Here is a 24980-nt window from a genome sequence, read left to right as displayed (position 1 = left end):
CAGATGTTGAAGAAATCATTTAATTCACCCTCACTACTGTAACTAACGTTACCCCATACTCCCGATGCCAGCTAGCCAAATGTTTAACTTTCTCGCTAGCTAGATATACTGCGAGCGTCATTGCTAGGATAAGTTAGCTAGCTTGATGCCTAACCTTGCTTGCCCTGGCATTGAGGCTAACCAAACATAGGAGGCTAACCAAACACAGAAGACGACAGGTTTGATAGGATGTAAATAGCTAGCTACACTATATATACAAATGTATGTGGACACCCCTTCAAATTAGTGGATTCAGCTATTTCAGTCACTCCCGTTGCTGACAGGTGTATAAAATCGAGCACACAGCCATGCAATCGCCATAGACAAACATTGGCAGTAGAATGACCTTATGAAGAGCTCAGTGACTGTCAACGTGGCACCGTCATAGGACGTCACCTTTCCAACAAGTCAGTTCGTCAAATGTTTGCCCTGCTAGAGCTGCCCCGGTCAACTGTAAGTGCTGTTATTGTGAAGTGGAAACATCTAGGAGCAACAACGGCTCAGCCGCAAATTTATAGGCCACACAAGTTCACAGAACGGGACCACCGAGTGCTGAAGCGTGTAAAAATCGTCCTCGGTTGCAACACTCACTACCGAGTTCCAAACTACCTCTGGAAGCAACTTCTGCTCAATAACTGTTTGACGGGAGCTTCATGAAATGGGTTTCCATGGCCGAGCAGCCGCACACAAGCCTAAGATCACCATGCTCAATGCCAAACGTCAGCTGGAGTTGTGTAAAGCTCGCCGCCATTGGGACTCTGGAGCTGTGGAAATGCATTCTTTGGAGAGACGAATCACGCTTCACCATCTGGCAGTCCGATGGACGAATCTGGGTTTGCCAGGAGAATGCTACCTGCCCCAATGCATAGTGCCAACTGCAAAGTTTGGTGGAGGAGGAATAATGGTCTGGAGCTGTTTTTCATGTTTCAGGCCCCTTCATTCTAGTACAGGGAAATCTTAACGCTGCAACATACATACAATGACATTCTAGATGATTCTGTGCTTCCAACTTTGTGGCAACAGTTTGGGTAAGGCCCTTTCCTGTTTTAGCGTGAAAATGTCCCTGTGCACAAAGCAAGGTCCATACAGAAATAGTTTGTTGAGATCGGTGTGGAAGAACTTGACTGGCGTGCACAGAGCCCTGACCTCAACTCCATCGAACACCTTTGGGATGAATTGGAAAGCCGACTGCGAGGCTGAGAGTGTAGCACCAAATGGGGACCGACTCCATATTAATGCCCATGATTTTGGAATGAGATGTTCAACCGGCAAGTGTCCACATACTTTTGGTCATGTAATGTATTTATCTAGCTAGTTTTGCAAACGTTCGTCTAGCTAGCATCAAGTAGAGCCGATATAAAATTGCTGTAAAAACCACTCTAGCTTAGTTTAGAAGAAAGACTGAAGTTTATTTTTTACAGGAGAGTTACTTTTGATCCACCATAGCAAAGATTTGTATAACTAAATCCTTGTTCTATCTGTCCATAGCAAATATTTTCATAACTAAGGAGGTGGGCAGAGCCAAGCATGAGCTAGTGAGGTTCTATTGGTGTGTTCTAAACATTTTATTTGCATATTTCTGTTAGGGAACGCCTACTCTGTGAGTTGCGCGTCTGCAATAACTCAATTCGTCCTTGCACTCCTCCTAAACAAGCCAATATTTTGAAACGTTGGCAAAGGGTAAAGTCTACAAAACACAGTCCACTCTGTTAGTTACATATTCTAGTTTTGGAAACAGAAAACTGTATGGAGATCAAATGTTTTATCAATGAGAAAATTAGCAGAACCTCTGCTCCATCAACTCCCACTGCCGGCCGTTGGGTGTCCTCTTGTCAACATTTTCGGTAGTGAATGAAACGCCAACCATGGCCCACCCCCGTGAGAGATAGGCCTTGTGGCTAACAACAATGCACCTGAAGAATTTAGTGTAAGTCTTCAGGCTACTTATCACCCTCATGGCAGTCAAGCAATGCATTCCTCCAAGAGTCGTTCACAATCTAGTCCGGGTGCAGCCACAACTAGACCTCGTTTCAAATGTATCAATAAATAATCTTATTTGTATGCCTAGCAATCAACAAATGTACATTGTTAACAGCACACGTTTACAAGTTTCAGTCACAAATGACAGCTTTTCAGTTTCACTTTTCAGTTCGCCGGTACAATTTTTGTACCATCGGCTGCCATTTAAAAAAATGTCTGCCAGGACCCCATGGGGCCAATGGTGGCTCCATATCTATATATTTTCAGGGTATACTGTACTACATACATCTACCAATGTGCCAAATGTTGTGCTTTTATCACAGTGCACAATTTAGTAATTTTTTTGCTTAAGCTGTCACTCATCTGATGAAGAAGGAGTGGACCAAAGCGCAGCGTGGTACATGTTCATGATATTTTATTAAATCTGAACACTAGAACAAAAATAACAATGAGAAAAACGAACAGTTCTGTAATGTAACTAAAACAACTACCCACAAACACAGGGGTGAAAAAGGCTGCCTAAGTATGATTCCCAATCAGAGACAACGACATACAGCTGCCTCTGAGAACCACACCCGGCCAAACACAAAGAAATAGAAAACATAGAAATAAAGAAACTAGAATGCCCACCCTAGTCACACCCTGGCCTAACCAAAATAGAGAATTAAAGCCTCTCTCTGGCCAGGGCGTGACATAAGCTCCCCACTAGTATACAAAATATAATTATATATTTTCATTCCTCCATATTAACAAAGAAATCATAGCAGTCTTTATTATTTTTTGGTGACTAGTTGCTTGACAAAGTTTGAAAATGGGTCAAAGAAAGGGTTTCAAAATGATGACGTTTTTGACACACTGGGGTCAGAATTGAGCCCAGTTTATGCTTTTAAGCTTGGTGAATGTCTCAAGGGAATGTGATGACATTGTACTGACAGAAGAACAAAGATAAAATATGTTATAATTATTCACACACTCACACAATGGGAAAATGGGAATGTCCTCTTAGGACAGAGAGGAAGACATTGCCAAATGTATTTCTCAGGTGAGAACAAGGCCAGACTGAGAGACAGAGAGAAAGAAGCGTCAGGGCATTACATAGTATATAGTGCAGTGCAACACCTGGTTTGGGAGAAGGCATTACACAACTTTTAAACTTTCTTTGTCATGCCCTTGTGCATATCAGCTGTTGTTTTGACTGACTCACCCATGTGACTGACTTGGGAGTTTACAACTACTATTATTACTATTATTCCACAAATAGTTGCCTGTGATGGACTGACGAAGCATGGAAATTGAAAGTGAAACAAAAAGCAACTTGTTTTGTCGTGAAAGTACCAATGACTCCTTCCAAAATTTGCATGAAAAACACATTACTGCATAAAATTCCAAGCAGACAGATCAAGCCCTCTTTGAATAGTTTGAGCCGGGGTGTGGACATGAAGCTAGGGTTGAGGTTAGGGTTATGGCTAAGGTTGGGGTTGAGCCGGGATGTGGACATGAAGCTAGGGTTAGGGTTGGGGCTAGCATTACAGCTGTGGAGACATTGTAATGCCATTCTAGGGTTCTTTTCTCCTGTCACTTTCTTTTCTCCTGTCACTGTCTCTTTTTTTTCATTTGCTACATTTTTCTCACCACTTCCCTATCTATTTGTGTATGCACCTTCGAAGGATGAGCTCTAACAGTAGGTATCTTGTTAGATCCCATCCTTTGGGATTACTTACTCTCAAACAATTACATTGTTAGATCCCACTGGGTAACCTGGTTGAACTGTTGGGGTAAACTATTTGCACCTTTGTGTGTTGCTTCTAAGTATCTGTCTTTGATCTTCTTTCTACCTTTCACACCCCCCACTTCGTCCTACACACAGGGGCGTAGGATGTAAGGTCATGACATCAAATGTCAACACCTCATCTGCCTAAACACCTTACGTCAATAGCAAACACCCACGTCTCCCACTCTAGACAACACTTGCGTACACAGACAGAAAGCCGTAGTGTAGACCCCTAACACTACAGCTTATCATAGTAAAAGAGAAATTGAAACACTGTATGGTAGACCAAATAAGAGCTGCTCATAGTCAGTGTGTGGGCTTAGGCGGTTTGGAATAGTTATTCACAGATAACAGAACCTTTTTATATAGTGGGTTTAGATATTTGCATCGAACAGGGTCATACTGAGTCACTCCACATCTCTCACAATAGATTCCACCAGCTGTGCAACACAGCCATATTAGTCACTGCGTGTTCTGATCTGTAGCCCTGGAGAACCTTGCTCTAGTGAGTCTACAGTAGAAGCTCCGCCTCTGCATCTGGGGTCGCCTCCTCGCCTCTTGGGCCACAGCAGACACATCACTTCCTGTTAGAAACACCACATCCTCTCACACATGTGACTGTGACAGATAGCATTTCAGCAGGGTCTCATGGCGTCAGAGCGGGGTCTGCTCTGGCCTGGTGTTAGCCTCCCTCAGCCTCAGACCATCAGCCCACAGGGAAAGTACAGCAGTGTTTGTACCAGTAAGTTCCACTCAGAGGCGGGTAGATTTAACATCAAAGCAGATCATTTCATCAGGGCTTTGAGGGCAAGTACAGTAAAATAAGACGTTACAGAACTTACTCCACACTTCCTTGACAGAAATAACACCACATTATCGAAACACGGTGTATAGTGTAGGCCTATGTGTATGGGCTCTTACTGCTGGTTAAATATAGTAAATGCAACTAATATGCATATTGGCTTCCATTTAGATATGTACAGCACTTACCGTCATGTAATACAGTTAAAAGTTGTCAAACCAACCTTTTTACTTGTTTCTGCAAAAAAAACTCAAATCCACAACCGAACAGCACATCAATTGCACAGTTCACAATGTTTTTTTTTTTTTTAAAGAAATTCAGATAAAATCTTTGTACATATATATTTTTTATTCTTATATATAATACATTTGTATGTACAATTTATTCCTGTTTTTGTAAAGAAATAAAACGAAAGACAAAGCTTTGATTGCAAACAGTGTTTCATACTAAAGGGCCAGAGAGAGAGCAAGAGAGAGAATGAACAAGTGCTCCAATAATGATTAGAGTGCTGCGACAGAAAGGTCTTATGCATCACACCGTTTCTGTGTTGTCGATAGACTTGGGCCGGGATTCAATCCGATTGCAGGTTATAGGCATTGTGGATTTTAAAGGCAATGTTCCCACGTTTGCGGAGACTACATTCATGGTAAACATTGCATATGTCGGCTCAATCGGAAACTACCTTTACATTTCTATGGCAGAATCTGTAATCAGATCTGCTTAAGCCATCATCCGCATAGCGTTTGTTTTGGCGGTGTTGGAAGTGGAACTGCGTTAGACTTGTCAAATCCACAAGTGGCTCCTGGCATTATACCTAAATTGGACATTGCCATTGGCTGCACAGCTATCGCCAGTTAAAGCTGGATCTTAGGCCTTAAACACAGCTTAACCAATTAACCAACCTTCACAAGAAGGACTTTCAAATCAAGGGCTGGAATTTCATAAAAAATGATCTGGTGATATCACAGAAAAATACCTACACTGTACAGAACTGCACACCTCACTGTGAGAAGCATTGGTTATCACTCTGATCTCTGTTTCAGTCAACACTGATGACTGGACGGGGACATCCATCCACTTTTAAGAGACTCTGTTGACTTTAACTGATGACGATCAGATCTGTTTTAGGTAGTAGATCTGTGGTGGACGGCCACTGTTTGCAACTCTGTTTGCAGCTACACTACATGACCAAAAGTGTGGACACCTGCTCGTCGAACATCTCAATCCAAAATCATGGGCAGTAATATGCAGTTGGTCCCCCCTTTGCTGCTATAATAGCCTCCACTCTTCTGGGAAGGCTTTCCACTAGATGTTGGAACATTGCTGCGGGGACTTGCTTCCATTCAGCCACAAGCATTAGTGAGGTCGGGCACTGATGTTGGACGATTAGGCCTGGCTCGCAGTCGGCGTTCCAATTCATCCCAAAGGTTTTCGATGGGTTGAACATCTCATTCCAAAATCATGGGCATTAATATGGAGTCGGTCCCCATTTGGTGCTACACTCTCAGCCTCGCAGTCAGCTTTCCAATTCATCCCAAAGGTGTTCGATGGAGTTGAGGTCAGGGCTCTGTGCACGCCAGTCAAGTTCTTCCACACCGATCTCGACAAACTATTTCTGTATGTACCTTGCTTTGTGCACAGGGACATTTTCATACTAAAACAGGAAAGGGCCTTACCCAAACTGATGCCACAAAGTTGGAAGCACAGAATGGTTTAGAATGCTGTAGCGTTAATGTAGCATTGTATGCTGTAGCGTTAAGATTTCCCTTCAATGGAACTAAGGGGCCTAGCCCGAATCATGAAAAACAGCCCCAGACCATTATTCCTCCTCCACCAAACTTTACAGTTAGCACTATGCATTGGGCTAGGTAGCGTTTTCCTGGCATCCGCCAAACCCAGATTTGTCCGTCAGACTGCCAGATGATGAAGCGTGATTCATCACTCCAGAGAACGCATTTCCACTGCTCCAGAGTCCAATGGCGGCGAGCTTTACACCACTCCAGCTGACACTTGGCATTGATCATGGTGATCTTAGGCTTGTGTGCGGCTGCTCGGCCATGGAAACTCATTTCATGAAGCTCCTGACGAACAGTTATGGTGCTGATGTTGCTTCCAGAGGCAGTTAGGAACTTGGTAGTGAGTGTTGCAACCGAGGACAGACGCACTGAATTGTTGGAAAGGTGGCATCCTATGACTGTGCCATGTTGAAAGTCACTGAGCTCTTCAGTAAGGCCATTCTACTGCCAACGTTTGTCTATAGAGATTGCATGGCTGTGTGCTTGATTTTATACACCTGTCAGCAACGGGTGTGGCTGAAATAGCCGAATCCACAAATTTGAAGGGGTGTCCACATACTTTTGCATATATAGTGTATGTAGAAAGAGTAAAAAATCAAATGTGTTCACAACATGAGTCTGTTGTGGCGGTCAGGAGTCAATTGACTGCAATAATAATGATGCATTGGACAAAGCACAGCTAGGACAGTGGTCATATACTGGCCACTGAGTCACAGAGGGAAACGATGTCTGACTGAGTGTCTACGTGTGTCAGCCATAGAGCGAGACAAGGTATGACACTGACCGTCAATGCAACATCATGATCACATAAATAACATCACACATTCTCCAGTGTATGGATTCTTCCTTTAGACCTTTGGCGAGAGGCCCAAGCCCCAATATTTAACAAAATTAATACGTTTTTTCCTTTTAAAGCAGTTGAGATAGTCATGAAGATAAGCAGCCTATAGTTTAAACTAACAACTGGTTACAGTGCCTTTCTTAGTTGGACAAATACAAGGGCTGTCAAATAGGCCAAGGCTAGCTTTGACTAGTTAGAATATGTCACGGTCCCCCTGCAGACCGGATAAGATAGCAGGTCAGTCAGTTAGAGCAGGAGTTTTGGTATGATTGGCCAAATAGTAGAAGTTTGTGTCAAGGGCGACATTCTAGGAGGCTGACTCAGAGTCCAGAGCCTCCGGTGAGGCTTCCCTCTTCCAGAGCTCTGTGTCCAGGTGGGTCTGGGGGATTGAGATCCAGACCCAGTCAGTTGGCTTGGACGTCTGGTTCAACAAACAGCAGGTGCTTGTACTCCACATAGAGTAACTACATGCTCTCGGGACTGGACTGTCTGTGGCAGCTCACAAGGATCACCACTTTGAACACCACTCACATCGATTTCACAAACTGTTCACGTCACATCAATACAAAAGAGCTGGCTGGGGGTTCTGATCAGACACTGAGGCTCTGTGTGTTTTTGTGATAGCAGGACTCTCTTCAGTTCTGTTGTGCTCTTGTCTCCTGTCCTCCCCTGCTCCGACATCCGAGGGGCCGTTGTGATAGCATGGGGAAGGAGGGGACCAGCATCTACATTCTCAACTCAGGAATAGTCAGTAGCAAATGGGGTAAAGAAGAGAAGGTGAGGTGGGACGGACGAGCGGTAGGACGGGGGGGCTTGTTTGTGCTCAGCAAGTTTTTAAAAGGCACTGTCCTGTCTGTCACATGATGTCAACAAAGAACTCGCAGGGATTGCCCATAGCGTGCTGGAAGGACTGGCGGCTAGCCGTGAGCTCAGGGGGGACGGCTCCTAGCTCCCGTACCGGGGGAGCCCCGGGAGGGGTGCTACTGCTGACGGAGGTCTTAGAGGCCAGCCGGGACAGGCAGTATGGGGGGGGCAGGCCGGGGGGGCCGTAGGAGGAGGCGTGGCTTCGCTCGCTGTGGCCACACGAGCCGGGCCCAGGCTTGGTGAAAGGGGCGTGTTTGTAGATGAAGGATGTGTGGCTGTGGGTGTGGCTGTTCTGTGAGTGACAGTGACTCCTGTGAGACTGAGCGTGGCTGAAACCAGAGCGGGCGTGGCTGTGACTTGAGTGGGCATGGCTGCTGTGATGACTGTGATGACTCTGCTGGCTGGCGGACTTATCGCAAGGGCGCCTCGCTCCTCGGATGCCCATTGGCTCGGTTTCACTGCATGTGGACCTGTGACCCTTCACTTGTGGGGAGGAGTTTTGGTCAGGGACCTTCCCTGTCCCTGCGCTGGGGTTGGATCCAGTGCTTCTGCTTCCTAGGAGAGGAGAGAGGGACACACACGTCAGCTGGGCAGCCACACACCTGGTTAAACCACACCAGCCACACACCTGGTTAAACCACACCAGCCACACACCTGGTTAAACCACACCAGCCACACACCTGGTTAAACCACACCAGGCACACACCTGGTTAAACCACACCAGGCACACACCTGGTTAAACCACACCAGGCACGCAACAGCAGCTCCAAGTCACCAGCTTCTTATTACTGATTTTGAACAGTTGGCTGAATTGGCTGCCATTGCTATGATAATCATGGAGGTTGGACATTCATTATAATTCTCATCCACTTTACAGACCTAGGCCTAGATTCAATCAGTTGAAGCTTTAACCGGCGATAGCCAACAGCCGCATAGCTGATGTTTTGGCGGTGTCGTAATTTAGGTGTAACTGCGTTGAAGCTGTCAAATCAGGGAGAAGCTTCTCTTGTGATCATTTTCAGGCAGTCACACCCGTCCCACTCCCGATAGAAGTTCAGAAGGAGAAAGTATAGGCCATATAGAAATAATGACGCTCAAATTGAAAATCATTCAATTAAATGATGAGGATTTCTATCAGCCTAATCGAGGTGTAGATTACATCTCACATTCCAGTGTTCAAATTTGTAAACAAGGCTGCATGGGATTTTTGTTAATGTGACGCCGTGCAGCCAATGGCAATGTCCTCTTTAGGTACAATGCCGGGAGCTGTTGTGGATTTGACAGCTCCACCTCAAACACCGTCAAAACATCAGCTATGCAGATCTGATTGAATCAGGCCCTTCATTGCCAACAGTCACAGGCAAATGTAACGATACACCTGCATCAAAGACACATTTTAAAATTGGAACATACTGCATTGATAATATCAACACAAATGGTGCTTTTATGATTTGCTTTTAAAAAGAAAGAGCATTCCATTGTTGAATTGTACAGAGAAAGATCACATTGATCGTATTGATACAGGTATAAACATTACATAATTATTATCACATTATCAAACATTTCCCCCTCCTTTCAATAAGCTATGAGCACAACAGTACTGGGTAAAGTGGTTCATGACTGCCCCCTATCAGTGAGAATGATAGTGCATGATTTTGCCTGATTTGATCATCCTGAATCATGCACCTCTCATTCTGAGATTAGAGCAGCACAGGACCAAGAGAGGGAGAACAGACGGTCAGGAGAGTCACACAGACACAGCTGCAGGAGCAGAAACAGTATGGACACCAACACACTGAGAGGGAGAGGCACGGGGAAACAAAAACCGTAAGCTGTGGTATGAGGAGAATGTGGTGTATATTTATATATCAAGAGAAAGAGATATAGAGAGAGAAAGATAGGAAGAAATTGAGATGTAGAGATGGGAGAGCGCAAAGGGCAAGAATTAAGGCAAGATAAAAAATGTATAGTGATGGATTGAGAGAGAGATAAAAAGGAGAAGGAGAGAGGTAGCAGAGAGTGGGTTAGCTGTTAGCTTACCGGTTCCCCAGAGTCCTGAGACTACCTGGTCCATCAGTCTACCGTTGCCCAACAGAAACAGAGGGAACAACAGAGTTACACACACCTCCCAGCCTAACCTGTCTAACCCAGTCTACTTACTGTCACCTCCCAGCCCAGCCTAACCGGTCTAACCCAGTCTACTTACTGTCACCTCCCAGCCCAGCCTAACCTGTCTAACCCAGTCTACTTACTGTCACCTCCCAGCCCAGCCTAACCTGTCTAACCCAGTCTACTTACTGTCACCTCCCAGCCCAGCCTAACCTGTCTAACCCAGTCTACTTACTGTCACCTCCCAGCCCAGCCTAACCTGTCTACTGCTGTCACCTCCCAGCCCAGCCTAACCTGTCTACTGCTCTCACCTTCCAGCCCAGCCTAACCTGTCTAACCCAGTCTACTTACTGTCACCTCCCAGCCCAGCCTAACCTGTCTACTGCTGTCACCTCCCAGCCTAGCCTAACCTGTCTACTGCTGTCACCTCCCAGCCCAGCCTAACCTGTCTAACGCAGTCTACTTACTGTCACCTCCCAGCCCAGCCAAACCTGTCTAACCCAGTCTACTTACTGTCACCTCCCAGCCCAGCCTAACCTGTCTACTGCTGTCACCTCCCAGCCTAACCTGTCTAACCCAGTCTACTTACTGTCACCTCCCAGCCCAGCCTAACCTGTCTAACCCAGTCTACTTACTGTCACCTCCCAGCCCAGCCTAACCTGTCTAACCCAGTCTACTTACTGTCACCTCCCAGCCCAGCCTAACCTGTCTACTGCTGTCACCTCCCAGCCCAGCCTAACCTGTCTACTGCTCTCACCTTCCAGCCCAGCCTAACCTATCTAACCCAGTCTACTTACTGTCACCTCCCAGCCTAGCCTAACCTGTCTACTGCTGTCAACTCCCAGTCTAACCCAGTCTACTTACTGTCACCTCCCAGCCCAGCCTAACCTGTCTACTACTGTCACCTCCCAGCCCAGCCTAACCTGTCTACTGCTGTCACCTCCCAGCCCAGCCTAACCTGTCTTACCCAGTCTACTTACTATCACTTCCCAGCCTAGCCTAACCTGTCTAACCCAGTCTACTTACTGTCACCTCCCAGCCCAACCTAACCTGTCTAACCTGCCTACTGCTGTCACCTCCCAGCCCAGCCTAACCTGTCTAACCCAGTCTACCTGCTGTCACCTCCCAGCCCAGCCTAACCTGTCTAACCCAGTCTACTTACTGTCACCTCACAGCCCAGCCTAACCTGTCTTACCCAGTCTACTGTTGTCACCTCCCAGCCCAGCCTAACCTGTCTACTGCTGTCACTTCCCAGCCCAGCCTGTCTAACCCAGTCTACTTACTGTCACCTCCCAGCCCAACCCCAGTCTACTGCTGTCACTTCCAAGCCCAGCCTAACCTGTCTACCTACCTCTAGTGAAGTCTATCCCCATCCTGTTCTGGTCCAACTGTGTCCTAACCTGTACAGCTCTCTCACCGAACCATGAGTTAGAAAATGTCCTCAGATACTGTTCTACTCATGGAAAACACACACACACACACACACACACACACACACACACACACACACACACACACACACACACACACACACACACACACACACACACACACACACACACACACACACACACACACACACACACCTGGAATTGCCAAATAAAAAAACTGCAAATGTCAATCAAAACAATTTATGTAAAAGATAAATAAGAGATGTAAACATAGCCTCAGTCCTACAACTGTCCTACTGATAGTTAATCCTGATCCCTCCTCTGTATCATTACTGTATCAAACCTCTCCGCCACTCAGAACACCCCAGGACAATAAGGATGGGATGCAATGGGAATAACAATGTCTGGGTGATTGATTTCTTGGTGATTTGAACAGAAGCTGGGAAATCAGACTGAAGAGCACTATGATGACACATGTAAAACAGACGAGAAACTATCCTCCATATTGACTAATTACCACACCAGCCTGATAGCACTGCACTGAGGGAGAGTGGTATGTCGGCACAATTACAAACAGTGCAGCAGCAACAGAGCACTGTACTGTCTAATGTTGCTATCAAACATAGGCTCAGTCAATATTGATGGGAGGCTGTGACCTCAGTTGATATGTTCATGCTAGCAAAAATCAGCCATAAGCAGATAAGGTCCTTAGTTTACACAGCCAGTACTGAAGAGCTGTCCCCTGCATGAACCATGTTGAATCATGATCGACATTGACAATATAAGACCATTTAAAAACACACTCTATCAAATAAATATGTGTCTGTGTGCGTGGCAACTTAATTTCCCGGCAGGGCAAACAGGCTAAGGTTAACAGGCACATGCCTTATGGAATTTAAATACAATACTTTGTCAACAGTTGACATTAGCTGTCATGAATAGTAACAGCCCTAATGTCATGTGACGATTCCTCTAAAATATCAATAAAAACAAATCAAGTTTGTTTTTATTGCTAGTGTTAGTAGTCTTGCAGACTCACCCTCACTGTTGTGGCTGCCTGCACTCCCACTGTGGAAACTGTGGCAGGGGTCTGAGTAGCCTGGTGGGAAGCCTGGAGGGGCGGAGGGGAAGGGAGGGCAGGGGAACGGCTGGCCCCCCAGGGGCCATGGGTTGGTGGCAGGGGGAGGGAGGGGGGCCAGGGTGTCCTGCTCAGAGCCCCCACCACTGGAACCCTCATTCAGGTTGAGAGACGCCATGTCTGGTGAGAGAAAGAGAGAGAGAGCGAGAGAGAGAGAGCGACAGACAGAGAAAGAGAGATACAGACAGACAGACAGCGAGAGAGAGCGACAGACAGACAGCGAGAGAGAGCGACAGACAGATAGACAGACAGAGTTAGTGACATCTATTGTGAGGTAGTCCCTCTCACGACAGGTAAATAAAAACACTGCCATTGGTCTCTACAGTACATTTAACACAGGTATAATACACCTGTAATAATAATATACAGTACATAATATATTCTTGCCAAAGTGGCTCAGTGTCAGTACTTTGGCAGAGGTCTCCAAAGGTGTAGTAGCACTGCTCTGAGAAGGTGATCTTGTTGACGGTGTGTCTCAGGTAGCCATGTTTCAGCAGACTGCTGCCATACTTCCTGGCATCTCTCCTGTCCTTGAAGCCCTCCACCCTGGAGTAGAGCCAGTCCACCACGTCAGCACCTGACAGAGCAACAACACACTGGTCAAGAAGACGGTAGTCTTCACTACAACAGCACACGGATCCCTCCGGAACTCTCATTACGCACACCTGTCCCCTATTCCCATTGATTAGTACTTGCATAAATGTGCCCTTTGTTTCCCCATTGGCTGTTGATTATTGTTCCCATGTCCGTTGGTGGTGTGAGTACCTATGCATTGTCTCAACCTGTGCTGCGTGTTTTGTGCATTGTGTATTACGGGTCTCGTCCTGTGTCGTTCTACGAGGTTTACCCTCGTTCTTTTGTTTGGGTACAGCCCAGTGTTTTGTATACGTGTTTGTTTTGGGTGTATTAAAAAACCCTATTGTGTATTCCTGCACCTGTCTCCAAAATCCTTTATACCAGCGTGACAATATGATTCTATTGTACTATAATATTGATAGCACTAACCACACAACATCTACTTACATTGATTGATGTGATGTCGACAATATCAAGAAAATGTATTGCACAGACGTCACAGTTTCACTAACAGTAAGGGAAGTATTTGCTGGTTTAAGTCCAACTTAAAACCCTTAATTTAGTCATTTTAAATGGCAAATAAATCATAATCAAAGTTTATTTGTCACGTGTGCCCGAATACAACAGCTGTAGACCTTACTCTGAAATGCTTATTTACAGGCCCAATCCAATAGCGCAAAAAAATGTATTAGGTGTACAATAGGTAAGTAAAGAAATAAAACAACAGTAAAAAGACTGAAAAATAACAGTAGCGATGCTACATACAGACAACGGTTAGTCAGGCTGATTGAGGTAGTATGGACATGAATGTATAGTTAAAGTGACTACGCATATATGATAAACCGAGAGTAGCAGCAGCGTAAAAGAGTGGTAGGGGGGGGGCACACAATGCAAATAGTCCAGGTAGCCATTTGATTACCTGTTCAGGAGTCTTATGGCTTGGGGGGTAAAAGCTGTTGAGAAGCCTTTTTGTCCTAGACTTGGCACTCCGGTACCGCTTGCCATGCTGTAGTAGAGAAAACAGTCTATGACTGGGGTGGCCAGGGTCTTTGACAATTTATAGGGCCTTCCTCTGACACTGCCTGGTGTAGAGGTCCTGGATGGCAGGCAGCTTAACCCCAGTGATGTACTGGGCCGTACGCACTACCCTCTGTAGTGCCTTGCAGTCAGAGGCCGAGCAATTGCCGTACCAGGCAGTGATACAACCAGTCAGGATGCTCTCGATGGTGCAGCTGTAGAACCTTTTGAGGATCTCAGGAACCAATGCCAAATCTTTTTAGTTTCCTGAGGGGGAATAGGCTTTGTCGTGCCCTCTTCACGACTGTCTTGGTGTGTTTGGAACAATACTAGTTTGTTGTTGATGTGGACACCAAGGAACTTGAAGCTCTCAACCTGCTCCACTACAGCCCCGTCGATGAGAATCGGGGCGTGCTCGGTTCTCCTTTTCCTGTAATCCACAATCATCTCCTTTGAGGGATAGGTTGTTATTCTGGCACCACCCGGCCAGGTCTCTGACCTCCTCCCTATAGGCTGTCTCGTCATTGTCGGTGATCAGGCCTATCACTGTTGTGTCGTCTGCAAACTTAATGATGGTGTTGGAGTCGTGCCTGGCCATGCAGTCATGGATGAACAGGGAGTACAGGAGGGGACTGAGCGCGCACCCCTGGGGAGCTCCAGTGTTGAGGATCAGCGTGGCAGATGTGTTGCTACCTACCCTCACCACCTGGGGGCGGCCCGTCAGGAAGTCCAGGATCCAGTTGCAGAGGGAGGTGATTAGTCCCAGGATCCTTAGCTTAGTGATGAGCTTTGAAGGTACTATGGTGTTGAATGCTGAGCTGTAGTCAATGAATAGCATTCTCACATAAGTGTTCCTTTTGTCCAGGTGGGAAAGGGCAGTGTGGAGTGCAATAGAGATTGCATCATCTGTGGATCTGTTTGGGCGGTATGCAAATTTGAGTGGGTCTAGGGTTTCTGGGATAATGGTGTTGATGTGAGCCATTACCAGCCTTTCAAAGCACTTCATGGCTACGGACGTGATTGCTACGGGTCTGTAGTCATTTAGGCAGGTTGCCTTTGTGTTCTTGGGCACAGGGACTATGGTGGTCTGCTTGAAACATGTTGGTATTACAGACTCAATCAAGGACATGTTGAACATGTCAGTGAAGACACCTGCCAGTTGGTCAGCACATGCCCGGAGCACACGTCCTGGTAATCCGTCTGGCCCCGCAGCCTTGTGTATGTTGACCTGTTTAAAGGTCTTACTCACATCGGCTACAGAGAGCATGATCACACAGTTGTCAGGAACAGCTGATGCTCTCATGCATGCCTCAGTGTTGCTTGCCTCGAAGCGAGCATAGAAGTGATTTAGCTCGTCTGGTAGGCTCGTGTCACTGGGCAGCTCGCGGCTGTGCTTCCCTTTGTAGTCTGTAATAGTTTGCAAGCCCTGCCACAAAAGACGAGCGTCGGAGCCGGTGTAGTATGAATCAATCTTAGCCCTGTATTGACGCTTTGCCTGTTTGATGGTTCGTCGCAGGGCATAGCAGGATTTCTTGTAAGCTTCCGGGTTAGAGTCCTGCACCTTGAAAGCGGCAGCTCTAACCTTTAGCTCAGTGCGAATGTTGCCTGTAATCCATGGCTTCTGGTTGGGGTATGTACGTACAGTCACTGTGGGGACGACGTCCTCAATGCACTTATTGATAAAGCCATGTGGTGTACTCCTCAATGCCATCGGAAGAATCCCGGAACATGTTCCAGTCTGTGATAGCAAAACAGTCCTGTAGTTTAGCATCTGCTTCATCTGACCACTTTTTTATAGACCGAGTCACTGGTGCTTCCTGCTTAAATTTTTGCTTGAAAGCAGGAATCAGGAGGATAGAGTTGTGGTCGGATTTACAAAATGGAGGGCGAGGGAGAGCTTTGTACGCATCTCTGTGTGTGGAGTACAGGTGATCTAGATTTTTTTCTCTCTGGTTGCACATTTAACATGTTGATAGAAATTTGGTAGAACTGATTTAAGTTTCCCTGCATTAAAGTCCCTGCCTCTGGGTGAGTGGTTTCCTGTTTGCTTATTTCGTTATACAGCTGACTGAGTGCGGTCTTAGTGCCAGCATCTGTCTGTGGTGGTAAATAAACATCCACGAAAAGTATAGCTGAAAACTCTCTAGGCAAGTAGTGTGGCCTGCAATTTATCACAATATACTCTACTTCAGGCGGGCAAAATCTAGAGAAATCTACTTCCTTAGATTTCGTGCACCAGCTGTTGTTTACAAATATGCACAAACCGCCCCCCCCCGTCTTACCGGAGTGTGCTGTTCTATCTTGCCGATGCAGTGCATATCCCGCTAGCTGAATATCCATGTCGTCATTCAGCCACGATTCCGTGAAACATAGGATATTACAGTTTTTGATGTCCCGTTGGTAGGATATTCGTGATCGTACCTCGTCTAATTTATTGTCCAATGATTGCACGTTTGCGAGTAGTATTCACGGTAACGGCAGCTTTCCCACTCGCCTTCTCCGGGTCACCACGAGGCATCCGGCTCTTTGTCCTCTGTACCTGCATCACTTCCTCTTGCAAATAATGGGGATATCGGCCCTGTGGGGTGTTTGGAGAATGTCCTGTGCGTCCTGCTTGTTGTAGAAAAATTATTTGTCTAATCCGAGGTGAGTGATCGTTGTCCTTATATCTAGAAGCTCTTTTTTTGCCGTAAGATACGGTTGCAGAAACATTATGTACAAAATAAATTACAAATAACGTGAAAAACCCCCACATATTAGCACAATTCCTTGGGCGCCCGTAAAACTGTTGCCATTTCTTCCGGCGCCATTTTACTGAAAAAAAGTAATATTAATAATACAGTATTACTGGTAGTCAGCGTCCCCTCCCTCTCACCGATGACAGCGTTGGTGATGGTGATCTTCAACCACATCCTGTCCCGGATCTCCAGACCAGAGTCAGGTAGCTGCATCACCTTGACGATGGTTGCCATGTCCGTCTTACTCGCAGATAGCGGCAAGTCGTCAAATTCTGAAGGGGAGAGGAGGTTGAGACACAGCACATTCACAGACAGTGACTGACAAAATGTTCAGTATGTGGCATTTCTAGGACTGTGAGAGTGCAGCTATGTCTAGTGATTGCAGTAGTTTGTGTGTGTGACTGTGGTGATAGTGTGGTCATACCGTAGTGTGGGTAGGGTCCGGTCAGGGCGGTTGTGTGGGAGATCCAGGCAGCAGGGTCGATGGGCCTCACTGGTTCAGCTGGACACACACAATCTCCATCATCTACTGTAAGTTTGCTAGTTTGTGCTCAAACCTCTGCTATAAGTTACAAGCACATCCAATTTGTTTTTCAAAAGGTTTTAAAAAGCGAGTTTCCAGCTGAGTTTGAGAGCCCTGTTTGTAAATGGTAATAACCTGTTGTTGGTGGAACATTGGTAAGTGTCTTACCCCGGGGGATGGTGAAGTAGCTTCGTGGAGACGGATCCCAACACTTGGCCACAGTAAGACTAATAGGACTGAAGGACACATGGGGAGACAGTCAGTCACAATACCTTCAACTCAATTCTGTAGCTCCTGTGCAGTTAAAAGCACAAGAGGAAACGATAGGAAAAATTAAGTCATGTTTGGTTGAACTAGAAGGATTGTGGAGAGAAATATTAGTCTGTATTATACAACAGTCCACAATGCAGAAGCTGCTTGAAATTCAAGCCCACTGTTTATCTAATCTAACCAGTCAGCATATCGCTGATATGCTAATACAACCCTAATGTACTGCAGAGTCTTACCATTGCTCATCTTTTAAATCCTGTATTTACCCAATAGCCATGTCCTTTGTCTGTCTGTCCTGACCTGTGACCATCTTCACATGCAACAGTTTAACATCTCTTGAAATGTTTTCTGGGTTATCTCTAACAATCCTGCACTGTAACACAGTCCTGTTCTTACCCTGTTTTGGAGACGATCTCTCTCAGGATCCTCACAGCGTCATCGTTGCTCATGTTCTCAAAGTTCACATCGTTCACCTGAGGATCACAACCAAACAGTTAACGTACATTTTCACGGTTCATGCCTTTAAAATGAACAAGTAGTTGGACAAAACGGACAAGTGAATAAAGAAACATAAAATGATTTAGGACTCTGCTACTGAAATCAGCTCTCTACAAGTTCATCTCCAGGCACTGTTGTAAGGCGTTCAGACGCATATGAAAGCTAATAAATCCTACGCAGCTTTATACTGTGTGTTGAAAAGAGACATGCTGATCTACAATACATGCTGTTAAAGAGACATGCTGATCTACAATACATGTTGTTAAAGAGACATGCTGATCTACAATACATGCTGTTAAAGAGACACGCTGATCTACAATACATGTTGTTAAAGAGACATGCTGATCTACAATACATGCTGTTAAAGAGACATGCTGATCTACAATACATGCTGTTAAAGAGACATGCTGATCTACAATACATGCTGTTAAAGAGACATGCTGATCTACAATACATGCTGTTAAAGAGACATGCTGATCTACAATACATGCTGTTAAAGAGACATGCTGATCTACAATACATGCTGTTAAAGAGACATGCTGATCTACAATACATGTTGTTAAAGAGACATGCTGATCTACAATACATGCTGTTAAAGAGACATGCTGATCTACAATACATGCTGTTAAAGAGACATGCTGATCTACAATACATGCTGTTAAAGAGACATGCTGATCTACAATACATGCTGTTAAAGAGACATGCTGATCTACAATACATGTTGTTAAAGAGACATGCTGATCTACAATACATGCTGTTAAAGAGACATGCTGATCTACAATACATGCTGTTAAAGAGACATGCTGATCTACAATACATGCTGTTAAAGAGACATGCTGATCTACAATACATGTTGTTAAAGAGACATGCTGATCTACAATACATGCTGTTAAAGAGACATGCTGATCTACAATACATGATGTTAAAGAGACATGCTGATCTACAATACATGTTGTTAAAGAGACATGCTGATCTACAATACATGTTGTTAAAGAGACATGCTGATCTACAATACATGTTGTTAAAGAGACATGCTGATCTACAATACATGCTGTTAAAGAGACATGCTGATCTACAATACATGTTGTTAAAGAGACATGCTGATCTACAATACATGCTGTTAAAGAGACATGCTGATCTACAATACATGCTGTTAAAGAGACATGCTGATCTACAATACATGTTGTTAAAGAGACATGCTGATCTACAATACATGTTGTTAAAGAGACATGCTGATCTACAATACATGCTGTTAAAGAGACATGCTGATCTACAATACATGTTGTTAAAGAGACATTCTGGATCTACAATAACTAGTGATCAGCCACTGTGTGTACAAGAGGAGGCGTGGCCAGAGAGGTTAGTCTGAGTCCAGCCATACAGACATCAAAGAGAACAAACAACAGGAAGGAAAAGGAGAGGCAACATGTAGGATAGAGGGCTACGGGAAGGAAGGTGACGAGGACCATTAGAGTTGGTTGTAAACAGGTCATAGTCTCAATAGGTCATAGTCTCAATAGGTCATAGTCTCAATAGGTCAGAGTTTCAATAGGTCAGAGTTTCAATAGGTCAGAGTTTCAATAGGTCAGAGTTTCAATAGGTCATAGTTTTAATAGGTCATAGGTTCCAGTTTCCCCTTTACCTTATTGTTAGAACTCATTAACATAAACATTGTTTGAAACACAGTATCCGATCATCACTGCCAATGCTATAATAATCACAAAGCAATTTGCTCACAGGACATTTGTGCACATTTGCTTTCCCTCAACGGACCATAAAAATAGAACCAAAAAAATAACTCATAAAGAACACAACATGTACTTTAAGCTTATAATAGTTCCTAGAAAATGAACCTAAGGCTCATTTGTAGTGGGTGGTCGTGTCGTATACCTGTAGGAGCATATCTCCAGGTTCTATCCTGCCATCTGCAGCTACAGCTCCTCCCTTCATGATTGAGCCGATGTAGATCCCGCCGTCCCCCCGGTCGTTACTCTGCCCCACAATACTGATACCCAGGAAGTTATACTTCTCTGTAAGAGAGAGGGGAGAGAGGAGGTCAGTTAAAAGTCTCATGTACAGTGCCTTCGGAAAGTATACAGACCCCTTGACTTTTTCAACATTTTGTTAGGTTACAGCCGTATTCTAAAATTGATTCAATTGTTTTTTCCCCTCATCAATCTACACACAATACCCCATAATGACAAACCAAAAACAGGATTTTTAATAATTGTTAATAATTTATTACAAATATTACATTTACATAAGTATTCAGACCCTTTACTCAGTACTTTGTTAAAGCACCTTTGGCAGCGATTACAACCTAGAGTCTTCTTGAGTATGACGGTACAAGCTTGGCATACCTGTATTTGGGAAGTTTCTCCCATTCTTCTCTGCAGATCCTCTCAAGCTCTGTCAGGTTGGATGGGGAGCGTTGCTGCACAGCTATTTTCAGGTCTCTCCAGAGATGTTCGATCAGGTTCAAGCCCAGGGCTCTGGCTGGGCCACTCAAGGACATTCAGAGACTGGTCCCGAAGCCACTCCTGCATTGTCTTGGCTGTGTGCTTAGGGTCGTTGTCCTGTTGGAAGGTGAACCTTCGCCCCAGTCTGAGGTCCTGAGCAGGTTTTCATCAAGGATCTCTCTGTACTTTGCTCCGTTCATCTTTGCCTCAATTCTGACTAGTCTCCCAGTCCCTGCCGCTGAAAAATATCCCCACACCATGATGCTGCCACCACCATGCTTCACCGTAAGGATGGTGCCAGACTTCCTCCAGACGTGACGCTTGGCATTCAGGCCAAAGAGTTCAATCTTTGTTTCATCAGACCAGAGATTTGTTTCTCATGGTCTGAAAGTCTTTAGGTGGTTTTTGGCAAACTCCAAGTGGGCTGTCATGTGCCTTTTACTGAGCAGTGGGTTCCGTCTAGCCACTCTACCATTAAGGCCTGATTGGTGGAGTGCTGCAGAGATGGTTGAGCTCCCATCTCCACAGAGGAACTCTAGAGCTCTGTCAGACTGACCATCGGGTTATTGGTACCTCCCTGCCAAGGCCATTCTCCCCTGATTGATCAGTTTGGCCGGGTGGCCAGCTCTAGGATGAGTCTTGGTGGTTCCAAACGTCTTCCACTTAAGAATGATGGAGGCCACTGTGTTCTTGGGAACCTTCAATGCTGCAGACAGTTTTTGGTACCCATCCCCAGATCTGTGCCTCGACACAATCCTGTCTAGGAGCTCTACGGACAATTCCTTCAACCTCATGGCTTGGTTTTTGTTCTGACATGCACTGTCAACTGTGGGACCTTATATAGACAGGTGTGTGCCTTTCCAAATCCTCTCAAATCAATTGAATTTACCTCAGGTGGACTGCAATCAAGTTGTAGAAACATCTCAAGGATGATCAATGGAAACAGGATGCACCTGAGCTCAATTTCGAGTCTCATAGCAAAGGGTCTGAATACTTACGTAAATATGGTATTTCTGTTTTAGTTTTTTTATACATTTGTACAATTTTCTAAAAACCTGTTTTCCCTTTGTCATTATGGGGTATTGTGTGTAGATATCTGAGGATTCGTATTTATTTAATCCATTTTAGAATAAGGCTGTAACATAACAAAATGTGGAAAAAGTAAAGGGGTCTGAATACTTTCCCAAGGCACTGTAGTTTAAAGACTATGGGGTTTAAAAATAGTTGTGTACAAAGAAAGGCATAAATTAAAGAAAATGAGAGGAAAAGGGGAAGTCCTTACCCATGTTGAGTGTGACAGTGATGATGTTGAGGCTCATAGTGGAATCTGTGATGCTGCTGAAGGACGAAGACTGGAAAAGAGAGGGAGAAACTTAGTGTGTCAGACACATACTCACATAACTGTTCTTGTTCCCTTTCTCACTCACACACACGTATGTGCAACAGTACAATTTTCAAGGTGAGCTTACCCGGTCTATTTTGGCCACTTTGTGCCTCCGTCGGCGGCGTTTGTGTCTGCGCATTAGCTGAGAAGACGAACTCTGCTCTGTGGAGCTGCTGAGTCTGAGACACAATACAATGTAATCTTTAATGGTCCATTATACAGAGACAACGGAAATTTGGTGACTTTTGCTGTCACAGTACCCAGCCCAACACACAACATACACGACTGGGGAACAGCACAGGGTCAGCCGCAGGGCAGCTCCCCTGGAGCAGGAAAAGCGGAGGGATTTGTTGATTTCAGTAAAGAACCACTGATGAAAAGAGGGAAATTAGAGAAAAGACAGAGAGAGGGAGAGAGAGAGAGAAAGACCATCTACCTGCTGGCGTCCTCATCCTCCTCACTGTCGACGAAGGAGCTGGACTCCAGTTCACTGCTCATCACTGAGGCGCTGTCGTAGCCCATGGCAGAATCCCTCACTGTGCGCTCCGACTTAGAGTGGCCATTGATACGAGGGACTGGGGAGGAGAGAACCACACAACAACAACCACAGGTAAGATATCAACACTTTGATACAAGTTCACATCATGACATAATACTGTGAAGGACAACTCAGAGCTGAATGAGTTGGAGAGATGATATTAAAAACGATGAGAGAAACATTTCCCAGCGTTATAGCAAACCACCAAGAGGAGATTTTAGTATTAAGGACAGGATCAGGACATCTAAATGGGAAATCAAGAAAAGGATTCAGAAGAGGTGAAAGGCCAGTGTAGAAAGCACCAGAGAAAGAGAAAGAGGTGAGAGATTACCAACCAGTGCACTTGGCTTCTGAAAAAGCTTGAAATATCATCAACCCAAGAGGATATCAGAAACAAATTGAGGCTGCAGGTAGATTAGCCGTTAAGAGTGTTGGGCCAGTAACTGAAACGTCTTTGGTTCGAATCCCTGAGACGACTACGTGAAAAATCTGTGGATGTGCCCTTGAGCAAGGCTTCACTAGTACACAGAGGATTCACTAGTACACAGAGGATTCACTAGTATACAGAGGATTCACTAGTACACAGAGGATTCACTAGTACAAAGAAGATTCACTATCACAAAGGATTCACTAGTGCACAGAGGATTCACTAGTACAAAGAAGATTCACTATCACAAAGGATTCACTATCACAAAGAGGATTCACTATCACAAAGGATTCACTAGTACACAGAGGATTCACTAGTACACAGAGGATTCACTATCACAGAGGATTCACTAGTACACAGAGGATTCACTAGTACACAGAGGATTCACTAGTACACAGAGGATTCACTAGTACACAGAAGATTCACTAGTACACAGAGGATTCACTATCACAGAACATTCACTAGTACACAGGATTCGTTATCACAGAGGATTCACAATCACAGAGGGAATTTCTGTTACAAACATGGCAAAGTACCTGTATGGCAGTTTTATGACTAACACATTTTCACTGAATGGACTTAACAGAATGAACATGATCATTTTGAATTGTGCAGTCAGTGTATCGTGACATGATTATGATACCATTATGATAGGCTTCAATTCATGTTTTATTCATGTTCTAATAAGAGACAGTGATCAACCAAAACAATAACATCTGTGTCCCAAATTCATAACACTTCTCCCCCACACCCATACGTACAGTGGCAGAGGCGGGGTCCTGTCTCAGCAGGGTGACAGCGGATTGGCTGGAAGGTTCTAGCAAAGCGCCGAGGGCGTGACTGACCCTGCGTTGTCCGCGAGCGACCAAAACATTCCAATAGTGTGGTGGTGCCCATTACTGACTGACCCCAAAGGGTGCAAACACATACTCTCTGACTCTCAAAAGAGCTGTACAATCCTCCTCCTCCCAGGATACACACACACACACACACACACACACACACACACACACACACACACACACACACACACACACACACACACACACACACACACACACACACACACACACACACACACACACACACACACCTAAACAGCAGAGTTTTGTCTCAGGTGCAAAACTCAGACTGCCTGGTGTTTGTGTAGTTGTCTGTCCCTGTGCTTCTCTCTCTCAACCCCTTTGAGAGGGATCAGGATCTCTGCCCAATGACAGGCTGCTGGCAGACTCCAGTCCTTATCTACAACGAAGGCGGTGAAAAAAGACCAAAAGAAAAGAGTAAATGTGGAGAATGGTACTGTGAATTGAGGAGAGATAACACAATCACTCAATATAATATGTTCTCAGTTTTTCTCAGGTATATCACAGCAAGATATCTTGACTTATTCAAATTCTGCAAATGTCTGACTCTTACAGTCCTGGGCATTGTGGTAGGCCTACACATGATTTATCTGATACAATACTCGACAAACAATAATACAAAAATAAAACCTATTCTGTTTTGGCATATTGTGCTGTGAACTATAACACCTTTCGTGTCAAAGCTGGCTGTTATCCTCCATTAGTCAGATTGGATTTGGAGATTCCAATTTCATTATTTTTGAGCCATGAAGTAATTATCCTGAGGGATGGAAATGTCATATGTCGGCTCAAACTAAGGTATTAGCCTACGGTATTATAAGGTCATTAAGTAGGCTATAATTGATAAGTAATAAAGAATTATGACAGGAGAAAATGAATACATTAGGTTCTCCAAAAATACATTTCCTTAATCCATGAATAAATGTGGCAACCTCTTCAATCGAAGGTAGAGTCTA

General features: G+C 44.9%; 1 protein-coding gene across 2 annotated transcripts in view; it reads right to left on the bottom strand.

The window, feature by feature from the left end:
- Positions 1-4921: 4921 nt before the first annotated feature.
- Positions 4922-24980, bottom strand: part of LOC139542499 (segment polarity protein dishevelled homolog DVL-1-like) — a 50612-nt gene continuing 30553 nt past the window's right edge. Inside the window, exons 5-16 of one of the 2 annotated variants that reach the window (XM_071347983.1) lie at positions 22633-22771; positions 22282-22375; positions 22095-22164; positions 20244-20383; positions 18252-18328; positions 17754-17821; positions 17487-17564; positions 17200-17334; positions 13141-13308; positions 12633-12851; positions 10134-10171; positions 8580-8648 (exon numbers count right to left, since the gene is read on the bottom strand). In XM_071347983.1, coding sequence (XP_071204084.1) covers positions 10167-10171; positions 12633-12851; positions 13141-13308; positions 17200-17334; positions 17487-17564; positions 17754-17821; positions 18252-18328; positions 20244-20383; positions 22095-22164; positions 22282-22375; positions 22633-22771 — 1193 coding nt within the window. In that variant the 3' untranslated portion in view covers positions 8580-8648; positions 10134-10166. Of the gene's footprint in view, positions 8649-10133; positions 10172-12632; positions 12852-13140; positions 13309-17199; positions 17335-17486; positions 17565-17753; positions 17822-18251; positions 18329-20243; positions 20384-22094; positions 22165-22281; positions 22376-22632; positions 22772-24980 lie in introns of both variants that reach the window. The other variant, XM_071347982.1, reaches the window with a different exon arrangement.

This window comes from Salvelinus alpinus, chromosome 17, assembly GCF_045679555.1.
Source record: "Salvelinus alpinus chromosome 17, SLU_Salpinus.1, whole genome shotgun sequence".
Classification (NCBI taxonomy): domain Eukaryota; kingdom Metazoa; phylum Chordata; class Actinopteri; order Salmoniformes; family Salmonidae; genus Salvelinus; species Salvelinus alpinus.
Note: the sequence above shows the minus strand (reverse complement) of the source record. Positions and strands in the feature narration are given on the sequence as shown.